At 32.0% G+C, this 23,837-nt stretch overlaps 1 protein-coding gene, 2 long non-coding RNA genes and 1 pseudogene across 4 annotated transcripts; 2 read left to right on the top strand and 2 right to left on the bottom strand.

Annotated features, from left to right (window-relative positions):
- The first annotated feature begins 2,863 nt into the window (after positions 1-2,863).
- Positions 2,864-6,763, top strand: LOC146954171 (uncharacterized). Of its 2 annotated transcripts, none has more exons than XR_015012199.1 (4): positions 2,864-2,912; positions 4,628-4,693; positions 5,142-5,178; positions 6,513-6,763. It is a non-coding gene; the product is annotated as an uncharacterized LOC146954171 (long non-coding RNA). The 2 variants fall into 2 exon arrangements; XR_015012195.1 differs by lacking the exon at positions 2,864-2,912 and adding an exon at positions 3,810-4,056.
- A 4,466-nt stretch (positions 6,764-11,229) lies between these two features.
- On the top strand, positions 11,230-12,514 carry LOC146954172 (acyl-CoA--sterol O-acyltransferase 1 pseudogene; annotated as a pseudogene).
- A 71-nt stretch (positions 12,515-12,585) lies between these two features.
- Positions 12,586-17,571, bottom strand: LOC146954173 (protein unc-13 homolog). Its single transcript, XM_085714977.1, has 5 exons — positions 16,795-17,571; positions 15,463-16,347; positions 14,662-15,117; positions 14,106-14,292; positions 12,586-13,987 (listed from the first exon to the last, which is right to left on the bottom strand). The coding sequence occupies exons 1-5, from the start codon at positions 17,383-17,385 to the stop codon at positions 13,002-13,004; spliced, it is 3,105 nt and encodes a 1,034-aa protein (XP_085571103.1). The 5' UTR covers positions 17,386-17,571; the 3' UTR covers positions 12,586-13,001.
- Positions 17,572-20,715: 3,144 nt separating this feature from the next.
- Positions 20,716-21,481, bottom strand: LOC146954174 (uncharacterized). Its single transcript, XR_015012208.1, has 3 exons — positions 21,242-21,481; positions 21,038-21,135; positions 20,716-20,856 (listed from the first exon to the last, which is right to left on the bottom strand). It is a non-coding gene; the product is annotated as an uncharacterized LOC146954174 (long non-coding RNA).
- Between the last annotated feature and the right edge of the window lie 2,356 nt (positions 21,482-23,837).

Consider the following 23,837-nt stretch of genomic DNA (forward strand, 5'->3'; position numbering starts at 1 on the left):
CGCCTAGTTAATTGATAAAATAGAATTATGTCTCGATAGTGATTTGTGATAGTAAACCTACCCTAATGTCTCAAATAGAACATAGAATTGCTTATATTCCACGTGTTAAATAAAAAGTCTATGTCTAGCACTTTTTAAATCCAATGATCAGTTTCGTAGTTTAACATCGAAAAAAAAAATTAATTATGGGAATAGAAACATTATCATAACGTCTCAGTGAGCTTAGCTCAGTTGGTAGGGATATTGCATTTTATATGCAGTGGCCGGAGTTCAAACCCCGGACACTCCACTTCTCCACAATTAAATTGTGTGAGCTCTAGCCATTAGGCTACTTGACAAAAAAAAAAAAAAAGAAACATTGTCATAACAAAACAAAACTTATATTAAACAAGTCAGGTCAAGTATTTACATCAAAATCATAATTGACTATGTCTAATTCTTTTTTTTGTTACAATTGACTATGTCTAATTCCAACACAATAAGAAATTTAGTTGCACATATTAATGGTATCTTATAACAAAAAATAGAAATGAGATGATATTGCAATAATTGCTTGAATAATTCCATCATAACTAAATTATTGTTACAATAATTTGCAAATTAAGCTATTCATCAAAATAGGTGCTTATTTAAATAAGTGCTATAAATAAGTGCTATAAATTGGTTAAAGAAACAGCTTATAAATAAGTGCTTATAAATAAGCTGCAAATTAAGCTATTCATCAAAATAGGGCCTAAATCTAACTCAAAAGCAATAACCAAACATGAAAGGAATTGCAACACATAATCAAAAAGTCGAAATTCGAAATTCGCAGCTCATAATCAAATATAATACAGAGAGATCAAAATTTGCAGAGAGATCGAAATTTACCTGAGTTGTTGAAACCATGTGGAATTCCACGGCGGACCAAGGTTGTGGTGGCCGGAAACCGTACGGAACACGGTGGATTTTGCGGATCTGAGATTTTGCGATTGCGATGGATTGCAATCTGATTTGGGAGTGAAATGAGTCAACACGTTTTTTGGTTCAGTTTTAGATTAACTTCAGTTTTGTTTTTTTAAAAACGGTTCAGTTTATAATTGAACCTCTAAGTATGGATCGGTTCAGATTTTTTATGTACCGGTTCAGTTCAATACCAGTTTGGATCGATTCAGTTCAACAGTTTGGTTCAGTTTTTGGTTTTTTTTCCCACCCCTAATTATTATCAGACTTTATCAAGAGACTTCATGAGAAGGTTCAGGTTCATGGTTCAATTTTATTGAATATGAAAATGCATTGTGTATTAGTTTGGATTCACCAATTATGGAACCATATAGTTGTCTACTTCTATATTGGCAGGCTTATTCTTGTGAGTTGTGAAAGTTTAAGGTTGGCATGGTTGTGTCCGGTAATTTTGGTTTTATTTTAGTTTTAACTAGTCCATTGATTTTTTATGTTTTTACTAGGAATAATGCTACATGTAGCGACAACTAATTTCACGAGGCTTCACGAATGTGTATTTTACTCACATAACACCACCACCACCATGAAATCCGGAATACATTATTAAAATTGTTTTGCAATATTTACTTATATTTAAGGTTTTTGAGATTTTCGGGAAAAATTCCTTCGTTGCATATAGCAACGCTGTTTTACTAAATAGATGTCAGATTATATGTTAGACTTTTTTTTTTGGTGGTGTCCAGGGTTCGAACCCCAGACTTTGCATAAGTTAAGCTCACGGGAACTTATATGTTAGACTTTACCGGATACAAATATCACTGCAACAAATAAAGTTAATGTTGAACTTGATGAAAATGATGTTCAATCTATAGTGCTGAACACGATGTTGAATCCGATGGTAACACTCTAACAATCAAAAATAGAATTCTGCTCTTCACCCTGCACTTTTCGCTCGCGCCCTGCAGCTATGACCAAAATACTCCTGCACTTGTTAACTAATGCAAATGTAAAAATAAGGGACTTAGTTTTTACACATGCGTGATTTAAGTCACGCTGCATGAGTTAACTTACGCAGGTGTTAACACATGTGTGAGTTAACTCACGTTAGTTACAAAATTGCAAAGTTGCAAAAGTACACATCTTATCTTATCTTAATCTTAATCTTAATCTTAATCTTAATCTTAATAATATACAAGCATGGAACAACAAATAGCAAATTTTTTTACATCAATCCAATGTGTCGCATCCTCAAGCCTCTTCATGTCACATCATCATTAAAAAATAATTTTATTTTTGCCACTTTAAGCATTCACACAATACAAATAATAAAATATCATTATCACACATTTTCCCTCTTCAATTCAAAATTTCAAAATTTTTCAAATCCTTCCATCCCTCCTACTTTTTCTCTTATCCCAACAAACATCACTTTCAAGTCACATTATCTCTCTCATTCATTCCAAACTTTTTTTTTCTCCCTATTAAAAGTTTATTTCTCTCTCTTTCTTCACTCATTCACTCTTACGACCCCTTTCTCTCTGTTCCTAGAATCACTCATCCTCCACTATTCTCTCTCCCACCTTCAATCTCTCTTTCACAATTCATATTCAATTCACTCTCTCTTTCTTCTTCTCTTTCTCAACCTTCAGTCTCTCTGATCCTTTCACACCGTCTTTGTTCAATCTAACCTAAATCTGAGAGTTCATCACATTCATTGCCGCAAACGAGAGCTTGAAAGAAGCAGATTACGAAAACACGGATTTATTAAGCAGATTACAGAAACACAGATTTAGGAAGCAGAAAGTTTCACTAAGGTATAATCTCATGAAAAACTTTTATTGTCTTGGGTTTTTTCTTTGATGTTGAAATCATATGCTATATTTTCATGAACATCTTCTTTCTTTCTCCTAATCAGGCATCATTAGAGGTGATTGATGCATTTGCTGAGTTAGCAGGGATTCTTTTCAAAGGTACAACTTTCTGGTATACATTTTAATTCAAATGTTTTATGTTATTAGCCTTTTGATTTGATTTTGTTCAGAAATTTTGTTTAATGTTTTCTGCTTATGAATCTATTTGGTTGGATGTGTTTTGTTTACAAATGAAAACCCTGTTTTTAATGGTTTACATGTAATTTAATTTTTGGATTTCATATGAATTATTTTTGTGAAATTGAACACTCACCAAGTGTTTAAGAAAATGTCTCAACATTGAAACTGATATGCAATTTTTTATTTGATTTATTTATGAAAAAATTTAGTACTCACCAAGTGTTTGAGGAAATGTCTCAATAAAAAAATTTCAGGAATCTTAACAATTGGAACCATTTTTGTGTTCCATGTCTCTATTTTCCTTGCATTCACTTTACCTGTAACAATAAAAAATTTTAATTTTGATTTCTATGGAAAGATAACCCTATTTCTTCATTTTATTTTGCAGATTCAATGTCTCTATTTGTACAAGAGAGAAAAAAAAAAAAAAAGGTATTTGCTTTGTACCCTGTTTCTTCCGAGTATTGGAACTGCAGTAGAATTTTGGATAGCTTTGGAATAGCATTAGACAATTTATAAATAAAACACTAATTTCTTAGATTAGTCATTTGTTGATTGTGTAATTTAGTAATTTTTTTAGATTAGCGGTTTGTGGAATCTGTAATTTTATAAATTTGAGGAAAACCATATTTAATGTGTACTTGAAGACATAAATGTTTTAAGGACATGAAGTTTTATATTGTTTTGAATCTTATGTGTCACTAACTTCATATTGTGCTATGTTGTTTTTAGATTTTGAGTTTAGTTTATGTTGTTAAGGTCGGTCTTTATATGTGTGATTCATGGTATCACGTTTTGTTAAAGAGATCCACTTATCTCTTAATATGCTTCTTTGAAGGACATTTGTTTTGTACAGTTGATTGTTGGAGATTATCATTTCTATATTTTTATTAGAAATTATAAGATCTATCATTAGAGAAAGATTCTATAAAAGGGGGGTTTTATTGTTGCCTTTTGTTTTATAACTGACATTGCCTTTTGTGTTCTGATTCTTCTTTTTCTTTGTTTTGGCAGATTTTAAAGCATGATATGAGATATTTGTATTTGAAATAAAGACCATGAGGTAATTTTGTTTCCTATTTTTGACTTATTTTGTTGTTGTTACCGGCTTAATTTTAAAGCATGGTATTAGAAGTCTTTTTTTTTTTTTTTTTTTTTTACAGTTTTTTTATCTAATTTATAGTTGGAAATTGACGGAAAAATTGTATTTGATGTGGCTGTCATATATAAGATTTTAGTCCAAATTTATAATTGAATATGGCCATTTTGATGTGTTTATGTTTCGATTTGCTCATGCCACTATTATTGATTAGAGTGAACTTGAAAGATTTGTTTGTTTGGTTGGTGAATTTTCCATAAATATATTTATTCTTGACTGAATTTGTTTTACCATAATTTTGTTTGTTTCAGGTCTTAAGTTCTTTTGGTAATTGGTTGTTGATTATAATGTATTAGCAAAGAATCAAAAGAAATAATAAATTTCAAAACTCAAAGTTCATGCTCTCTCTTCAAACCACCCTTTTTTCAAACTCTCTCTAACCTTTGATAATTCATATGTTTTTTAACCTCATTGAATTCAAGTTGGATACTTTTAAATTTTATTTCATTAATTTTTTTCTATTAATGTTTGGTAGGTGATTCAGACATGTGCTTGCTGAGTTGAACCAACCTGGTAGCTAACATTAGAAATATTCAATAAGGTAAAATATTTAAGTTTTATAATGATTCTAAATTTCTAAATTTAAAAATCAAAAAGTGATTCCTCACTTACAATACAGTAGAGAAGCCTAATAATATTTGTAATGATTAATCTCAGATTTTGATTAGAAATTTGAATTAATGTCATTCTGTAATTATAAGCCTTCTATTGTTGTAATGACAATTAATCAAAAGGGTTATAGTATGAAGCACGGACACCGGACACACCGACACAGCTAATAATTTGAAAAAATCACATAATTCAGTGTAATTACAAGCGTCGGTGTCGTGTCGGTGTCGGACACGACACGTGTTTGACACCGGGATACGCCTAATCCGAGGAGTGTCCGTGCTTAATGATTAAGCTTTCTATTGTTCTTTATTTGTTTGATTTTATTCTGCTACCAATCCCATTGATGCTATGTTGCTTTCTACTTTTTCATGTAGCAGACATCAATTCATGTAGCAGACATCAATCAAACCAAAGGTATTTTTCCTTTAATCAGTTTTATGTTGGAGTTTTATAAATTGGGATTGGTCCTTGAATAAATGTGAATATGCTTGAACGATCTTTTATAATATATGAATTATTTGCCTATATGCTTGAACTCCATGTTTGGAATGATAAATTACATGTAAAACTATCTAATAAAATTTCACTATGATAAAAGGCTCATGTGCTCTAGAATGAAACTCTCATGTCTTGGAGATCTTACTGTCAAATTACTAGGACAAGGAAAGTAGTTCTACATGTTCGCATTAACCCGTATGGCAATTTTGGCAGGTGTCAATCTAACTTGAAACATGAGCCTTTTATCATAGTGACCACATTTTAGTATATAATTTTATGATAATGAATTTACATAAGATAGTTTTACTTTGCCTCATAAAGTATGGTAAATTGTGTATTGGATGATTAGTCTTCATAATATGAATGGCAACAGTTACTTAACCCAAAAGAAATGGATTAAAAAGGAAAAGATTGTTTACTAAGAGGCTCCGATTGCATTTCAATTACAACCCAAATTATATTATACAAGTTAGACTCAATTTGACTTAATTAGAGATCATCTTTTCCATACATCCTGTATTTGAGCTACTACTACTTTTTCATGAATCTTTCTCCATATACACCTCAAAGCTGTACAACAAAAACAGGTTGTATGATTCCTCAACCTCACCTATTTGTCTGTGAAAGATTCCTCACCTCCACAATTCAAATTGGATCAAGTTACCCCCTCTTTCTACTTTTTTTTTTACTAACCACACTCTTCTGTTGACATTTTACTATTGTTTATTAGTTGATATTTAATAAAGACTAATTGAATTTCAAAGACATCATCAATTTATTTACTCATTACTTAATAAGACACATTTCTCATTACGTATTAGAAGGATAGTTGTATGTGCCATAAATTAGATGTAATATACATTGAAGATTTGTGATAAAAATTTGCTGCTTTTGGCCTGAATTTGGGTTAGCGATAACCATATTAAGATTGTTTGAGCTTGCCTTTTTATTAGAATAGATTTGTTTTGGTGTTTTCATGGCTGTGTATACTTCAATCTCACTGTTTTGCTGATGATAAATTATAGCATATGTGGTTCAGCCTGAGTTACTCTCCTTTACCATAATGAGATGATATGAGATGAGATGTGCATTTTTGCTTGGTTGTGTGGTTTCTTTATTGCGTTTGTTAGGTGTTTGATTATGTTATGTGAACTTTCTGTTTGTATGTAGCCACATGTGCACAACTTTTGCTTGGGGGGTGTTTTGTTATTATTTCATGTTTTATTTACCTTTGCAATTTTTTCTTTCAGTGGACAAATCTGAGAAAGATTTCAAGACGTTGGACAAGCACATTGTCATTATGTCAATGGAGAGACCTAAGAGGAAGCATTCACTGTATCTTGTGTGTGACAGTTCCATTTTATTCCATTTATTTTCTTCATTTTTCAACAACATTAGTTGAGAGTATCTCCATTATGGTATGCTGATATTATTGACATTATTCTGTAGAGCTTCTATATATTGTTCAAGTGCTTTCTTAAGCTTTCCAAATTTTATTCAATCATTATTTTATTTTTTTGTGACCGGAGACTTTCTACGGATTTTACATGTGGTTAGCTCCTCGACAAATTTGAAGACTTTGAATTGACAAGAAAACATGCAAACTAAATCATATGATCAACTAAATCATATAATGAACTTCACAAATAAAACATATGACGAAATTCATGCGTGCTCACACTAAAAACAATTACGAAACAGGAGAAGTTCCTTGACATTTTTTGTTCTAATAAAAGTTTCTTGACATGTTAGTAGCTTTCCTCATAAGACTACTAAAACTTACGTCAAATGTAGCAGGAAGATTAACACATGGCCCAAACTCATTTTTTTATCAGAAAGAAAATTGTTTTTTTTTTTGATAAGGAAAGAAAATTGTCCTGCTTCCTTTTATATTACCATTGATAGTAAACTAAGGTTTAATAACAAAAAATATATTAGTTTAGATATGCTATGGAATTTTAATGTAAGTGATGCATTCAAAAACACGGGGGCTATAGGATATATTATATGATATCAAAATCAAATATAAGACATTTTGTTATACATTTCTACTAATTCTTATGTTATTTAATGTAATTATATTTTATATTAGGTATAACAAACTACGTACAAAAAAATAGAGAAATGATATTTTGACAACCACTTTTTGACAACTTTTGAACAACTTTCTCTCTCATACTCACATGATGTTGTTATCCTCTCTCTTCCTTTTTCTCTCTCCATTGTTTTTGACCAATAAAAAGTGAGAAAAACAAAGTTGTCAACAAAGTTGTCATCAAATAGATGTCAAAATATCATTACTCATAAAAATAATACGTGTGTTTATATTGCAAATACTAGTGTGAAGGACATGCATCACACATCACACATGTGAGGGACAGGCATCTACTTTGCCCTATTCTTGCTAGGGAAAAAGGACAAAAACAACAATCTCATAAAATAAACGTTTTCTATACTCTAACTTATATTGTACACTTCTATGTACATGTTTTATCAAATCTCAAAGATGATTTTCTATCTTTGCGAATCATGAACAGTGTGATGGAAGCATTGATGCAGTAGATGCCTGTCCCTCACATGTGTACTTCGCAACTTTGCAATTTTGTAACTAGCGTGAGTTAACTCACGCATGTGTTAATACCTATGTGAGTTAACTCATGCAGCGTGACTTAAATCAAACATGTGTAAAAATTAAGTCCCTTATTTTTTACACTTGCATAGTTAACTAGTGCAGGGATATTTTGGTCATGGCTGCAGAATGCGAGCGAAAAATGCAGGGTGAAGAGGAGAATTCTCAAAAATATCAGTCTTATGTGTGGACCTACTTCAAACAGTTTCATAGTAACGTGGGACCTAATCAAGAAAAGGAGAAACACCATTCCAAAAGGGCAAATAGTTTCTCCTTCGGGCATTTAAAAAAAATAGTTTTATTCTTTAAAAAAAAAATTGTTTTGGTAATGTGAAGAGGTCTACATTCCATTAAAGTGTAATTAAAATGTTAGCGTAAATGATTGATATTTGGCGTATTTTACTTTCTTTTTTTTTTTTTTTGGACAGCAAACACATATGAAGGAAACTAATGACAAACAACACACACTAACAATTTTTTCATGAACAATTAATTAATTTCCAACGTTCATAACTATTGTTGTTAAAATCCCGACTTAAATCCTAAAATCCCGACTTATAAATTAAGTCATTTATGACTATATATCATTTATGACATATATTTAGTACTCCCTCCGTCCCTTAATGTAATCTCCCTTTGCTTTTTTCACATTTCTTAAGAAAAGTTGTCAATGTAATTATTATGTCTGTTTTGTGTGTTAATATTATCACATTGTCCTTTGTTTGTATATGTATTAAATTTGACTTTTTGAATTTCAAGATAAGTTAGTAGTATTAATTAGGGGTATGTTTAGGAAAATAATAATAAATGCATCTAGTAATTTGAAAAGAGGTTTAGATTTAGGGACAAAAATAAAGTCAAATGGGTGGTTAGATATATGGACGGAGGGAGTATTAATTTTTTTTGAGTAAAATTCATCGATTTTGATTGCGATTTTACAATTTCCTATATTGATTCTACAAAAGTCCTTGAGTAAAAGCCTTCGATTTTGATTGCAATTTTACGAGTCTCAATTTTGCTATTCCCTTTTGACTTGAAGTAAAGTTCCGGTTTTGACAACCTTGTTTATAACTATTCCAAAAAATCATAACTTTTTAGTCCTTATCTTCACCATATAGTCTTGTCCCTACGAATAGTTTCTCGATCTCCTGCTTCTTGTATGTAGACACCATTTACATAAATCATATGGTTGCCAACTATCAATTTATTTGAACATCCATATTTCCGATCTATGTTTCGATAGACAAAGGAATAGAGTGCTATAAAACAATTCTGAACCGAACCAGACAAAAATTAACTGAACCCGATTCTCGAACTAAACCGTTATTTTGACAAGAACCGTTAATAAATGCACTTCCGAACCGTTAATGAGTTTGTGTTTTTGCTTCTAGTTCATAAGATTGATATGTTAATGATATGAACGCTAAAAAAAGTGCTTCTGTTTGATGAAATTCTACTTCTCTGCACTGTATGTGTGGAGTTTTACTCATGGCTTGGCGTGAGTTAACTTCTTATGAATTCTACATGACATATCACAATCACACCCCTAAAAAAACAGATACTGACAGTTTTGCAGGACTCCCACCATGGGGTGATACATACAAAATTAATGGCCTGCTGTTATAGTAGATAGATTGGCAAAAACGCATGTTTAACACCTTGGTGAGTTAACTCACCTTGATCGAATGTGACTTAAGTCACGTTGGTTGTATTCCAACGTGATTTGGGTTTAACATCTGCGTGAGTTAAGTTACATGGGAGATGTATTTTGAAAAGTTTAGTTGGGAGTGAACAATTTTTAATGGGAGAAGAACAATTTTCCAATTCTTAGTCTCCAATATGCTTAGCATTCCTACGCATTAAGCCTACTGTTGATGAGTCTATGAATGAAATGGATGTTTTTTTTTTTTTTTTCCTTTAGAGATAATCATCTTACGAACTCAAGCTCCTAATCCCATGTTAATAGGTTAAGTATTTTTTTTCCTCAATAAAATTAAAATAATTATTGTAATATTTGCATAAATTTTATTTATTTAGTACCTATTTTTATTAAGTATTGCAAAAATGAGTATTTTTGTGTCATTTAATTGTATGTGTCTAATATAGACCTTTCAAATGCAGTCTAAAGGTGGATCTTTACTATTTTTAGTAAAAATATATAGTATTAAAAAATAGAGAATTACCACATTTTATTAAAGAGTAGTGCTAGGTACCAACACATGTTGGCTCAGTTGGTAAGGAACGGGACACTTCCCCTCAGAAGGTAGTGTGTTCGATTCCCGCTGCCGATGTGAAGACGGTGTTGGTGGGTAATCTGTAAGTGTCCTTTGGACTCGGAGGCCTGCCCTGACCCTGGTGGTGACCGGAGCCAAATCCACCTAAACTTTTTGTAACAAAAAAAAAAGAGTAGTGCTAGGTGGTGGGAATGATTTTTCGCGTAAAAGGCATGTAATTGAATTTGATTAAAAAATTATATTCAAAACCGTCAAAAATATTTTTCACGCTTGTTGCATTTATCTCTTGCTTGACTGTATATTTAAAGTAGAACCAAACTCCAATTACAATTCTTAAACCATAAAAACAACTATGATTGACATTATTAGTCCTTAGTTTAAGTTTAGTCTCTATAAAAAATTATTCACTTTTAGTCTCTCTTTACATCATATAGAGACTATTTTAGAGAACTAAAAGTATCATTTTTTTGTCAAAATTTTTTAAAATAGGGACTATTCTTATAAACTTCAATATTATGGAGGATTAAAATTACCATTAAAATTTTATAGAAACTAAAGTTGAAAACTCTTAATTTTATAGGGACTAGAAAAATAGTTAACACTGAATTTATTGATATTTCTAAATGCCAAAATATGGTTCAGTATAGTTAAAGTAATCAAAGGCTACTCCATAAAAAATAAATAAATAAATAAAAAGTAGTCACAGGCTTCTTTTTTTTTTGACAAAAAAAGTAGTCACAGGCTTGTTTAGTGTGAATCATCGTTATTTGACTAGTTTCGTGTGATTCCCGCGAATTAATTGTCGTATCAAACAACATTTTTCTTTATTAAAATTTACCAAGAATAAAAGGATACATCATTGGACTGGGTCTATATGAAACAACCCTCATTTAATCCCATAAAAGCAAATAGTTAACAACTAAAATTGACATGATTAAATTCATATAGGGATGAAAATTCAATTTACAAACTCTTGTAGAAAACAATTCAAAACCTATAGGACTGAAAATATATTAGTTAACCCCACAAATAGTACTCTAATTAAGGATATCAACTATATATAGTACTCTTGTAAGCCTACAATCATGATAATGTTAGGGAGTTGGAATTTTAGGGAGTTAGAGATGATAGAAGGAGAGATCAACAACTTCATCATAGTATGGAGTGTAGCAACAACATTATTTTGGTATAGCTACACAATTGGGAAGGTGATTCCCAAAGGAAGAAGACGACTTGTATCTCTTTTTCCACCCATAGTCATCCTTCTCCTTCTCCCTATGAGGCTAACCTCGGTCCATCTTGGAGGATTTTCTTCATTCTTTCTTGCTTGGCTTTCCACTTTCAAGCTCCTTCTTTTCGCCTTCGCCAAAGGTCCCCTGTCGTCAAATCCTCCTCTTTCTCTCCCTCATTTTGTTCTCCTGGCCTCCCTTCCCATCAAATTCCAACATAACAACCACACAAATAAAAATCAAATCAAAGTCGTGCCTCTGAATTGGCGCGAGTTAGTAGTCATGTCGATTCTCTCGTATTTTTTTATTCCTAGCTATGAGAAGAAAGAAAGTTTCCATCCATTAATTTTGATGTCCTTATACGGACTCCACTTGTACACTGCATTGGAGATATTTCTTGCCTTGATTACTACAATCGCTCGTAAAGTTTTACAAGTAGAGTTCGAGCAACCTTTCAACAAACCCTATCTAAGCACATCAGTGCAAGACTTCTGGGGAAGAAGGTGGGACATTATGGTCACACGTATCTTACACCCCACCGTATACAAACCAATGTTGAAGGCATCTAGCCATGTAATAGGGAGAAAATGGGCCCCAATCCCCTCTGTAATTGTGACGTTTACTGTGTCAGGGTTCATGCACGATTTGATATTCTATTACATGAAGCGGAAGAAGGCCACATGGGAGGCTTGGGAACCATGTTGGGATTCAATGTGTTTCTTTTTCATCCATGGGGTGTGTGTGGCTCTTGAAATTGCATACAAGAAGATCTTCAAACCGAAACACCCGTTATTACCTAGGGTTGTGTCTTGCATCCTCACAATGGTATTTGTTGTGTCTACTGCGATATACCTCTTTGTTCCGGCTCTTGTTAGGTGTGGTGTAACATTCAAACAAAAAATCTAGAGTTTCCATTGTATTTTATTTATATTGTAATTTTAATTATATTAAATATGCGTGACGATTTGATAAATAATGTCCCTATTGTTACAGCCTAATAATTTGGTTACATTTTAGGGGTACATTTTATGTGATATCACGTGTTTCCAAACTTTCCCCTCTTCATGTGTATAATTATTTGAGTATGTGTTGGTCATAGGCCAACAAAAATAGTGGTTACTTTGTAATGTCAAATATTAACTATGCCCTTTTTCCAAAAAGCCTTTTATAGTTCACACATAAATTAAAAAAAAAAAAAAACAATTTTCTTTCTGTTTTCTGTACTATGCAGTTTAGACTAATAGTAGCTAACTGCTGGTAACATATATCCCAGCTATACATGCTACTCATAGACTATATGCAATATTAACAAACTATACACAAATACAATTTTTTCCTCTTTTTCTCCCCCCAAAAAAATTAAAGAATATCTCTTTGTAAAAATACAATTCAGCACAGATTCAATGGCTTTCATGACTAGTATCTTATGTGCTTCTCCCCCCTATACCAATAATATTCATCCATTTCATCAAGTTCATCCATACTTTCTCCAAGAGGTATATACATAGAGAAATTAACTTTGATGCACTGTCTCTATAAAAATTTTTACACCGTCAACCAATCATAAACGGTCATTTTTATGACTTTTAACAGAGATATAATTAAATTGATCGACAGTGTAAAAAATCATTATATTGCAAGTGCATATCATCTCCTCTTTGCTAAATGGAATGTCCTCTTTAAGAAATAATTTGCAGCTCTATCATTTCTATGGCACAAAACTCTCAATATTGTGTTAGGGTCTGATCTATGCCACCTTCCAGTAGTAGGAGGCATAGGCAATTTCTGTCCATTCGTATTCATAACTCCGATCCCCCCTTTTTCACATGTTGCAATGCTGAAATCTTCCATCAACTGTTCAGTATTTTGTGCCATCAATCCAACTACACCTTTCACAACTGCAGCCTCTCTCTCGACCACGTTTTCCGACACCAATCCTTCACCGCAAGAGCAGAAAACTCTATTCAAGCTCTCGAAATCTTCTTGAATCATAACATGATCTGACCTATTGAACACTCTTGAGTTTCCTCCAGCTAGCAGAACCATTAAGAATGCATCAAAGGAAGCTCTCATTACTTCCTTCATTGCCAATGGTTGAGCTCTATCAACTAAGAGTGTAGTCAAGAGTGTGAGATTTTGTTTCAAGATTCTCAATGCTGGCCTAATACGCGCGTTGGCTACATCATCGACGTAGAGGCTGTCGTAGAATACTGAGCTTGAATCAAGGAATATGAGACGGTACGCGGCAACTTCTGAAACATTTTGACATGCTGGTGGAAGTGATGAGATTACTGTTTCAAAATATGAACCACTTTTTGTGCTTTGTGTTCTTAGGTTGCTTGTGAAGCTATGCCTTGTTGAAGGAACTAGGCAAGGGTTTTGAGATAGCGATTTTTCGAGAGATTGGATTTGAACAAGGAGGTAGTGTAAGGTGTTGAGACGAATGTAGAGTCGTTGTGTTCCTCGGCTAGTTGATGGTTTTGGATTGTGACCTTCGTTTGTTCCGGTTATATGATCTAGCTCTGATAAATTTGTAGCACAAGGGGCAGCTTTCTTCCACAGCTTGAAAATCTTTGAATCGCGGTTGCATCTTGTTAATGTAGGAAGTGGAGGAATATAGCTTTGTTTTGAGCCTGAAAAAGAGTGTACTTTAAAAGTTAAAACCAGTTTTTTGCAAGTGCTTATGCATAAGCTATTTCATAATCAACTAGATTTATTCTTTAATTAATTTTATATATTTACAGTACTTACCACATGCTGCAACAAACATCATGTAGTCCTCTAAGAGACTTTCCAATCCATTAGCAAGATCTTGAACTAGTTCTTCAGTTATTCCTATTGGAATTTGAAAGAACTCTTCCACAGTTGTCTTTGCCAATTTCACTATCTCAGCTGCTGATTGTGCATATAGCTCAGATTTTGACTTTGGATTCCATGTCTAGTAAAAAGAGAGAAAAGAAATTAATATCCACATTAAATTTTATCAAAATACATATTTTCATAAAGTGTAAATATCATATAAGTTATAAGCTACTTTCACAAGTTATTCTGGAGAGCTTATGAAAAAAAGTTGAAACGATTTATGGACATGGCATACTTGTTTCCAATTTTCCATAAACTCTCCCAAACAGTCTTACAAGTACTTACGACCTTACTTGAACAGGATCTGTTCTATAGGATCGTACTACTGTGTCTTTGATTTCTAAGGAGTCTTACAAGTACTTATGCCGGTAGATAAACCTAAATAAACCAATCCAAACAAACCTTTAATCATTGAAGCAAAAAAGATTATAAAACCAAAACTTACTTCAGTTTCTTTTGATTTTTGCACACACTCCCTTCCTTTATTCAATGATTCATTTATCCATTTTCTCAAAAGGTTGAATATAACTGAATCAACTTCATATGGAACCATATCTCTTATAACTGTTTTCACATTATCATCTTCTTCAAGAGAATCTTCAACGACCATTTGAACAAGAACCTTTTCTAATCTTCCAGCCCTTTGAAGTACATCAACTGTCTCAGAAGTGAGTGAGGTCACATCGCTTAAATATTGTCGTAGCAAATGACCATAGCAACTGTGCAACATCAAGGCTGCAACTTCAGCTGCTGAAGGGTGCCATTTCTTTAGTATTTGGCTAAAGTTTTGTCTTTCCTTTAATGCTAAATCTTCTGTTTCTTGAGCTATATTAAGAAGAATGGCACTTAGTTCCCCTTTTATTTGCAATTCAGCATACTTGGCATTTACTTCTTCAATTACCTGCATTCATGGAAAAACAAACCAAATTATGTAAATAAAGTACTAATTACTTCTAGAAAAAATAACTTTGTTTGGATAAACAACCTAATTAAGCGCTAGGGCATTAGTTCAAACAAGTGTTTATGTTATCATATAAGCTCAAATAAGTCAATCCATACATGGTCGTAGTGATAGAAACTTAAAGAGGAAAAATATGAAATCTGTCTCTAATTCTATCAATAAAGACGATAGAATTGGAGACGGATTTCATATTTTTTTTTTCTTCTATATGTGATCACTTTTTTGTTTTTCTTTCTAGGAATACTAATAGAGGAAGGAAAATAAAAATATAGGTTAAATACAAACCTTGTCAAATGAATTTTTCATGGAAGATCTAATATAATAATCAACCCTATCACCTGACGAATCGACAATGGTAATGTCTCCTTTTTCTCTTCCTTCACCAACATTAGATATCATCAGATCTTCACCCAAAATCTTTGAGACAGACAACATCAAAGGAAGAAGATTTTCGATTTGAGAAATAGTCCCTCTAGGATAAAACTCATGATAATTAAGCAACCTTTTCTCACCCCAACTTTGCATTGAACTTAAAATTGAAGTCAACAACTTAAGATAAAAAGATTCTTTTTCTTTCTTAGCATCATTAGCAACCTCATTCAACATAACATGTGAAGCACAAAGAAGATCAGAATCAACTTGACCAGTTGCTACATATTGTTGAAACAAAACCCAAGCGAAACACACATTGTGAATTGACCTAGTTATCCCTAGTATAGACCAAGTCTTCTTAATCAACTCGAGTAATTCATCGACTTCATCAAGGACTAATGTCTCTTCTCGAATATCAAAAATGGCTTGAAGAAGTGAATTATAGAAATGAATGTTTAAAGGGAATCCATCAGCCCAATGACAAACATCAGCTGGTGTTCCATTTGGACCTCTCCATGCTAATGAAACAACCGAGTTACTAAGTGTTCTCATTGTGTCGGAGTTTTTGCTTGTGTCTATTGGTTTTGACTCTGAAATACGCAAGATGTCTCTAAGTCGCATAGCGAATGTATTGTTTTTTTCGACAGGGACTGAAGGGTGCATAAGAAGGCCTAGTTCAAGGACTTTGAGTTGTCTCTTTTGCCACATATAGTACTCATGAGAATCACTGAATTCTGTCGGTTTTAGGTGGCGTAATAGTTCTAATGGCAGAATTATTGTTTCTGCTTTTTTTAGTGCCTGCAATTCAACCATTTTTATGTAGTTAGAACAATAGCATGCAAGTGCTTTACATGTTATAGTAGTTATCATAAGCACTAAGCACATTCTATCTAACAAATAGACCAAATTCAAATATGTTAACATTTTAATTGTTTGGATATTCTACTCATTTGATATATCTATCTCTGGTTTGGTTCTTGAAATTTACCTAAATACTCTCCTTGTCCCACAATTTATGACACTTTTAAAAAATGACTCCAAATGAATGCTACTTTCAATTTTCGAGCAAGGTAAAACATCTTGCTTGTCACATAATTTAAAAAACAAACGAAAATCATAAATAAAATAATTTCGAGAAAAGAAACAGATAAAAAATGTGAAATTTATCGCTAATTCTCTCGTTAAATTTAGCGATGAAGAAATTGTTAGTTCTCTCTATTATAATAGTAACGGTTGCATACGTACTTGGCCAACAAGGATTCTCGTGACGGTTTTTCTCAAGCGATTATCATTGTGCTCGGTCACCTTCATCTGCTGTCTCATGATCTCTGCCGATGTCATTGGCCTCCGTGGCCTCAACATCGACAAGGAGTGATGAAAAGGGCTGCCTCCTATTGGCGAGGACGGCCCTCCACTGTTTCCACCAGACGTCATTCTCCTTGACGGTGACCTTTTTATCATCCTCAAACCTAATGCCTTCTTCACCCTACTCGTCGGTGACATCACCACATTGCTTGGCTTGGACTCATTATGATTATTATTTGAATTAAATGAGTGCGCATTTCGGCCTCCAAACCCAGGAGATGACCTACACGCCGTGAAAAATATTTCATAAGCGGTTTCCCTAATGTCATCTAGACTCAAGCGTTCGAGTTTGTCAAAAGGCGAGACTAAATTGTTGGTCTCGTCTTGAGCAACAAACTCTAATAGACGTTGTTGGTCATGAGGGTAACTATGATGATGGTGATGATGGTGGTGATGATAATGACGATCCTTATGAAACGAGGTTGACGACAATGGACCAGAATATGAAACACGGCGACTTGGTTGAGCCATAATTAGGTGAAGGAGAAGATGTGTGGTGGGTCAGACACCGACGACAAATGGTGGCGTCGGCGACCACACAACAAGAGATGTATATATTACAATGCCAAAGAAATGGATTTTGGAAGAGAGTAGTACATTTGAATTAAGGAAGGGATTAGAGAAAGGAGATGAATATTAAGGGTGATGAAATTCGGTTTTGTTTGTTAATGACAGCATTGTTGTGCATGGATGGTGAAAGGAAGAAGAGAAAATGATTAGTGATTTCGGGATTATCCACGTTGTCATGAGCGAAGAAAGCGATAATACTTTCTAAAATAGAACACTTAAGCATTTGAATACTATTTTTTAGGAAATTAAAAAATTGCTGTCTTTTTTTTCTTTTTTTCTTCTTTTCAATTTCATTATTTCACCTCATTTTCTGTTTTATTTATCTATCTTTTTAGTGTGTACTGTCACATTCTTTTTTTAGCTTAAAGAGTAGCTTGAGAATTGAGATGGCATTTGACACATAATTATTACGTTAAATGTTTCTTTGAGAAAATTTGTTACGTTAAATGTTGTTAAATTCTTCTGCGGCGGATGCTTTATACAAATGGTCAAGAGTCCGATTTTTGTCTCTTTCCTATAGAGAAAATTTGGTTAGGAAAGAAGAATTCATCTTGTGCACTGTTTTTTGTAGCCATTAGTTATTATTATTAAACGATGATGAAAACTTGTATCAATATCATAAAAAAAGGGTTAAATATGTTTTTGGTCCGTATAAAATTGGGACCTTTTAAGTTTAGTCTTACGTAATTTTAATAATTTTTTTAGTCCTTTAAAAAAATTTCTGCACTCAGTATTAGTCCCTCCTCAATTTAAATTTGTTCAATTTATGCTTAAATTCTTGAGTTTTTGAACAATTTTTTACAGACGTGTTAAGAACATCACTAAAAGTTCCTCTGCAAAAAATTGTCGCAAAATTTGATTTTCTACGTTCAGGTTTTGTTAATTTTATCTTTAACTTTTGTAGTTTTAAAAAATTCATATTTAATTCGTTTCATGTTAAAAAATTCTAAATTTTAGTTAATGAACCTTTCGTAGTATTCTAAACTTGTCTCAAAAAAATCGTACAAAAATTTAAGAGTTTAAGGATAATTAAACAAACTTTGTTGTAACAGGAACTAAAATTAGAAACAATTTTTTTTGTAGGGACTAAAATACCTATAAAATTCCTTCAAAAAAAACTATAAAATTTAAGTAAGGACCAAACTTAGAAGTTCTCAATTTTATAGGGAGTAAAAACATATTTAACCATAAAAAAAAATGCTGGTAGTACTTAATTTACTGCAAAAAATTTAAATAGGAATTAAAGTAAGTGTATGAAAAACAATAATCCATTCCCCTAAAAAAAAACAATAATCTTTTTAAATATTTTTAGTGTTTATTATTGACAACTTTAAAATGACAACAACTTTAAGTCATGTCAAACATAACAGACTTAGTCCTCGTGAGTTTAACTCAATTGGCAAAGGACAATGCATAATATATGCAAAATCTGGGGATTCATCCCCGAACACCAAAAAAAAAAAAAAAAAACATAATTGACTTCAGACTAAAATTTTGAAAAGGTAGATACGGTGACATTTTTGCAATTAAAATGTATATTCAAATGGTTCAACACATTTTAGGCTGGTTATTGGCTTAAAATACAATGTTCAAAATAGATACTTTCCTACTATTGTCTCTAATGTTCCTTCTGCTCCACAAGCTTCCTCTACTAATTGAAAGAGAAATTCTTGTCAAGGTTTTGGCAGATGCTTAATGAGAGCATTCATCATGGTAGCAAACTAAAACAAGTCTTTAAATTTGTAAAAAAAAAAAAAAAAAACAAGTCTTTAAATAGATCTCATGTGTATATATCATTTTTGAAAAAACTACTAAATAGTTATGCAATAGCTTAAATAAAAAAAGTAATAACATAAAAGCTTAGATGAGTTGAATTCTAAAATATCATCTGAGCCATGACAAAACTCAAAGAACTCTTAGAGAGATATAACAATTCTTAATGTTTAATAAGCGGAACAATTTTTTTCATACAATATAAAATTGTTGCGTAAGTGAACTTGAAGAAATTTAATATATTTCCAAATAAATTTATTCAATGATATAAGTCCAAATAGTTATACAAATCTAAATAATGATCCATACAAGTCACACATTATTATCTTGCATTGATACACTTGACTTATTACATGAGATGACACCTAACTTTATTGCAGGATGATGCTTAAAAAATTGTTGTCTATCTACATGCAAAGTGCAAGTATCTACCATCGCAACAATTAATAAAGTGTAAGTAGAGTATTTATCTCACGAGAATTGTAGTGGATAAGTTCTAAGTATTTTCAAATGCTAAGTTTAGTTATTTAAGATCCAAGGGTGTAAAAGAACAAAGATAAGTTTTTAAGATTCTTAAGTAAAATGCAGAACTAAATAAAGCATGTAATAAAGAATTAGAGATTCAAGTGAAAAAGTGTGGTAAAGGAATTAACTTGGTAAAGATAGAGGTTTGCAAAATTTAGAAAGTTACAACTCTGAGATGGAAGTTATAACTTCGTACAACTTCTTGAGGAAAACTTGTAGAGGGTTATAACTTCATACAACTTTCTGGCAACCCTGTGGCCTTTGGGGTCTTTCGACTCGACCATCATGTTAAGCATGTGAAGACGTCCTCTCGGGATATAATCACAATATTTAACATGCAACGTTACTAGGTTAGGTCATCGGTAGCTCCACAACAGTAATAGTTGTTGAGCCTTTGCATATGACAAGTGATGACATGTCATCTTACGTTATTCATACATATTTTTCAGTCATTTTTATTTAGTTTTATCCAAGATAGAAGAGTTTTAGAGCAATTGCCTATGATTTTCGGGTCATTTTGTAATATTTTCATATCAAATGAGGTAATTCTAGTTTTCATAGAGAAAAGGGAATACATGATTTTATCCAAGGTTTGTTTGTTATATATTGTTGGTGTCATTTGAAAAGATAAAATTATATATTATTTTTTTCTATAATATAATCAAAGTCAAAATTTATTCGTAATTTATACACATTATCGCATTAAAAATAGTGAACAAACAAACACTGAATGCAATAATCATAAAGAAAATCAATAATTCCTTATCTTAATCTATAATTTTTTTGAAGTATATAATATAATGTTACCAAATGTTTCTTATTTATAAAAATTTAACACTTTAGTCTTTTTTGCTAAAAAAAAACAGTTTAGTCTTTTATTTTTTTATTTAAAATACAAACTAACTAATACAGGTTCACTTTATAATACACATCATTCTTACAATAAATTCATAAGTACAAGAAATGAGTGTTTTACATGACCGTATTTCTTTGATTTATTGAAGTAGAAAACTGTAATTACGAAATGACGTTGTACTTCTCCAAATCTTCAAATAGCTAACTAACCTTCTAAGGCTGTCAAAAGAAATTTAAAAAACATATAATTAAACATAAATCGCAATATCATAGAGAAATCATAAGATTAACAATATCATATAGTGTTGTAGATGGGTTGATCCAAAGCATTTACACCACTAATTATAACACAAATGAAATGATAGACTTTGAAATAACATTGAATTATTTTTAAACTTACCAATCGAAGGCATTTACATATATGATCATGGCATACCACAACAAGAGGAAGGTGGCACATATCTTCTGGACAATCAGTATATTCAATACATCTATGAACTGCTATCATTTAAATATAAAATAATATAGTTGTTACTAAAAGTTGATGAAAGTTTGTGTAGAAACTATCGAAGAAAAATAAAAAAGGACTTGAAAAAATGTTTACCTTTACCACCGGCGTCGATAAGAGAGAGAAATAGAAATATGAAGATGAACATAACATAGGTCATCATATGAAGAAATTCAGCCATATTTTTTTCTCTCGTAGAAGTTAGAACTATAAAATTATGTGATCATTTTATATTAAAAATCCATAACTCAATCTACATCAATTAAATACTTTTACCACATATGGAGTTACTAGAGATTTTGTAAAAAAAAAAAAAAAGAGTTACTAGAAATTCTTCTTCTACAATTAAAATCATTGTCTGATGGCTCTCAAATATACTAATGTGTAGTGTTTGTACCTTTAACTTACTTAATTAACCGTTCAACCATAACTAACTAAATGTTGTCTTTTTTTTACCACCGTTTTATTATTTAATTTCTTAGTTTTTCCTGATAAATAAAGGTCACTAACCAAAAGATAAATAATAGTGGTGTATGCTGTCTTAATGATAGGAATAATGCACCTATGAGATGATAATATATTTACATCACGGTATCTCAATTAAAAGCTTCTCCCTCTCCAACAAATCAACTTTAGTTTTTTATCTTAGATTTTTTTTTTCTATTTTCTTCATTAATTGGGGTGGTTTTGACCTAGAGTGTGTTTTTTTTTTTAAAGTCTGGTTCGATTCTCGTCAATGTCAATTTCGGTAAGCTAATTTAGCTTCTAAAAAAGTGATTTTCATATAGATCTAGGCTTTTTCTTCATGATTTTGTCGTCTGAGTGTGGCGCTATGTTGTTCATTGTCCTGTGCGGTGTTATTTAATTTTCCGTATATTTGAGATGCTCATTTTGTTCCTATCAAAAGATCGGTTATTCAATCAAATTTTAGCGTCAACATTTTAAATCCGGAGTAATTGGTATTCCTGTCACTTTATTTTTATCATATTATTTGTATGCATTTTGTTGTTCTCCTATTGTTTACACTGATTTTTGGTAATACAAACAATATTGTCCAAAAACAGTTAAGGACTGAATTAAAATTATTTTTAGGATTATTTTGGTTTACTGATTTATGGTCTCTTTCCTTATGTGTTTGTTAAGAACAAATCAAATTGTTCTTATTAGTGTTAGAATGCTTCCAACAACTTTAATGAAACAAGTTATCAAATGACAACTTAAAAGAAATAACACTCAACGAGAAAGAAAATGAAAGTAAAAGTGCATAATGTAGTAATAAAAAAAGAGAAAATAAAGCGGTAATAAAAGCAATTAAATTGCAGAGAATATGATGGTGGCTGGAATCCGTTTATTTTTCCACTCCTGAACCTGAATTATAGATGATTGCAGGCAACAACAACAAAAATTATAACAAGAGCAACACCAATAATTTACTATGTTATAAGAGAAGTAACATAAATATAGGTAAGAAAATAATAGAGAGATAACAATGATATATTAGGATTTTAACAAAAAATGGAGGATAATTTTGTCCATGTAATAAATGATTTTTTATCATCTCTTCCCTCCCCTGCAAAAAATTCCAATTCGGATGGAGCAAAAAACGGTGATAGGGGGATTTGACTCTCCTCCGTTCCTTACTAAAATTTGAATCAAATACAAAAATTAAAATGCTCCTTCTCTTCCCCTCCAAAACCTCGGCACCAAATATACCATTATTGGTATGATTCCTCATCTACATTTTGTATTTATCTCTTTTGAATGGATTCTCCATTTATTTAAACAAATGGAGAGAATCCTACAATCCTGTGAACAAGATTTCAGCTGGTTGCACAAAATCGGATACAAAACTGCTCAAACCGTTGGAAGATAAAATGCAGTGAGAACTCAATATCCAATATTTTAGATTTCCTTGACTCGACATAGAGAACTTGCATATACCTAGAGGTCTTCCTTTTGATTACAAGTGAATAACTTCATAAATAAAGGATTTGAAATAAAACACTTGTATTGGTGTTCCGATTTTCGCTAAGTACAGTGAAACTTCAGAGTAACAACATTGTTTAGAGGTATCTTTTTCACTTAGATGAAGTCCTTAAATAGATAAGTTTGATTTAGGACTTTTGCAGTCATTTGACGTTTGATGAATAACGTCGTTCAAATCTTGTATTGACAAATAGTGTCGTTGAACCTTGTACTGACAATCAGAGGATATGTCTGATTTCATCGTATGCAATATTCTATCCATTGATTAGAGCTAGCATGAAACTTATTATCTTTTGTCGCGCTTATCTTGGAATATTCCAGTTGGAACAATTAAACGTTGGACAGAAAATATTCGCTTTGTCATTTGTGAGACCACGTAGTAAGCTTGTTTGGAGGCGCATCCAATTTGTGATCCTTGTATGATCAAATGATGCTATTATAGAGGATGTTCTCACAAAATCTTTTTCGCACCATCAAATAATTTGTTATCATCAAAACTCAAAATAGAGGTCATAATTCTTAAAATCACTTTTGGTTTAACTCCCCTTCATTTTATAAATCCACTAGAGCATGATGAGGCAAATATTCATCTGGTTGTAGTTATCGTATTTCCACTTTAGAGACTATTACTGGTTATTGCAAGGTTGGAGTATTATGACCATCAAACTTTAGGATTACAACCAGTGTCTTTTCAACCGACATCTTG

The sequence above is a fragment of the Medicago sativa genome, chromosome 1, assembly GCF_051527215.1.
Source record: "Medicago sativa cultivar Bolivia chromosome 1, Bolivia_mono, whole genome shotgun sequence".
In the NCBI taxonomy this organism is placed as follows: Eukaryota; Viridiplantae; Streptophyta; class Magnoliopsida; order Fabales; family Fabaceae; genus Medicago; species Medicago sativa.

Coding starts and splice junctions, on each gene's coding strand:
- LOC146954173 (XM_085714977.1), bottom strand. CDS start 17,385: ATGGCTCAACCAAGTCGCCGTGTTTCATATTCTGGTCCATTGTCGTCA. Junction 16,348..16,794: donor CGAGAATCCTTGTTGGCCAA/GTACGTATGCAA, acceptor GTTGAATTGCAG/GCACTAAAAAAAGCAGAAAC. Junction 14,293..14,661: donor AAAAATCAAAAGAAACTGAA/GTAAGTTTTGGT, acceptor TCTTTTTACTAG/ACATGGAATCCAAAGTCAAA.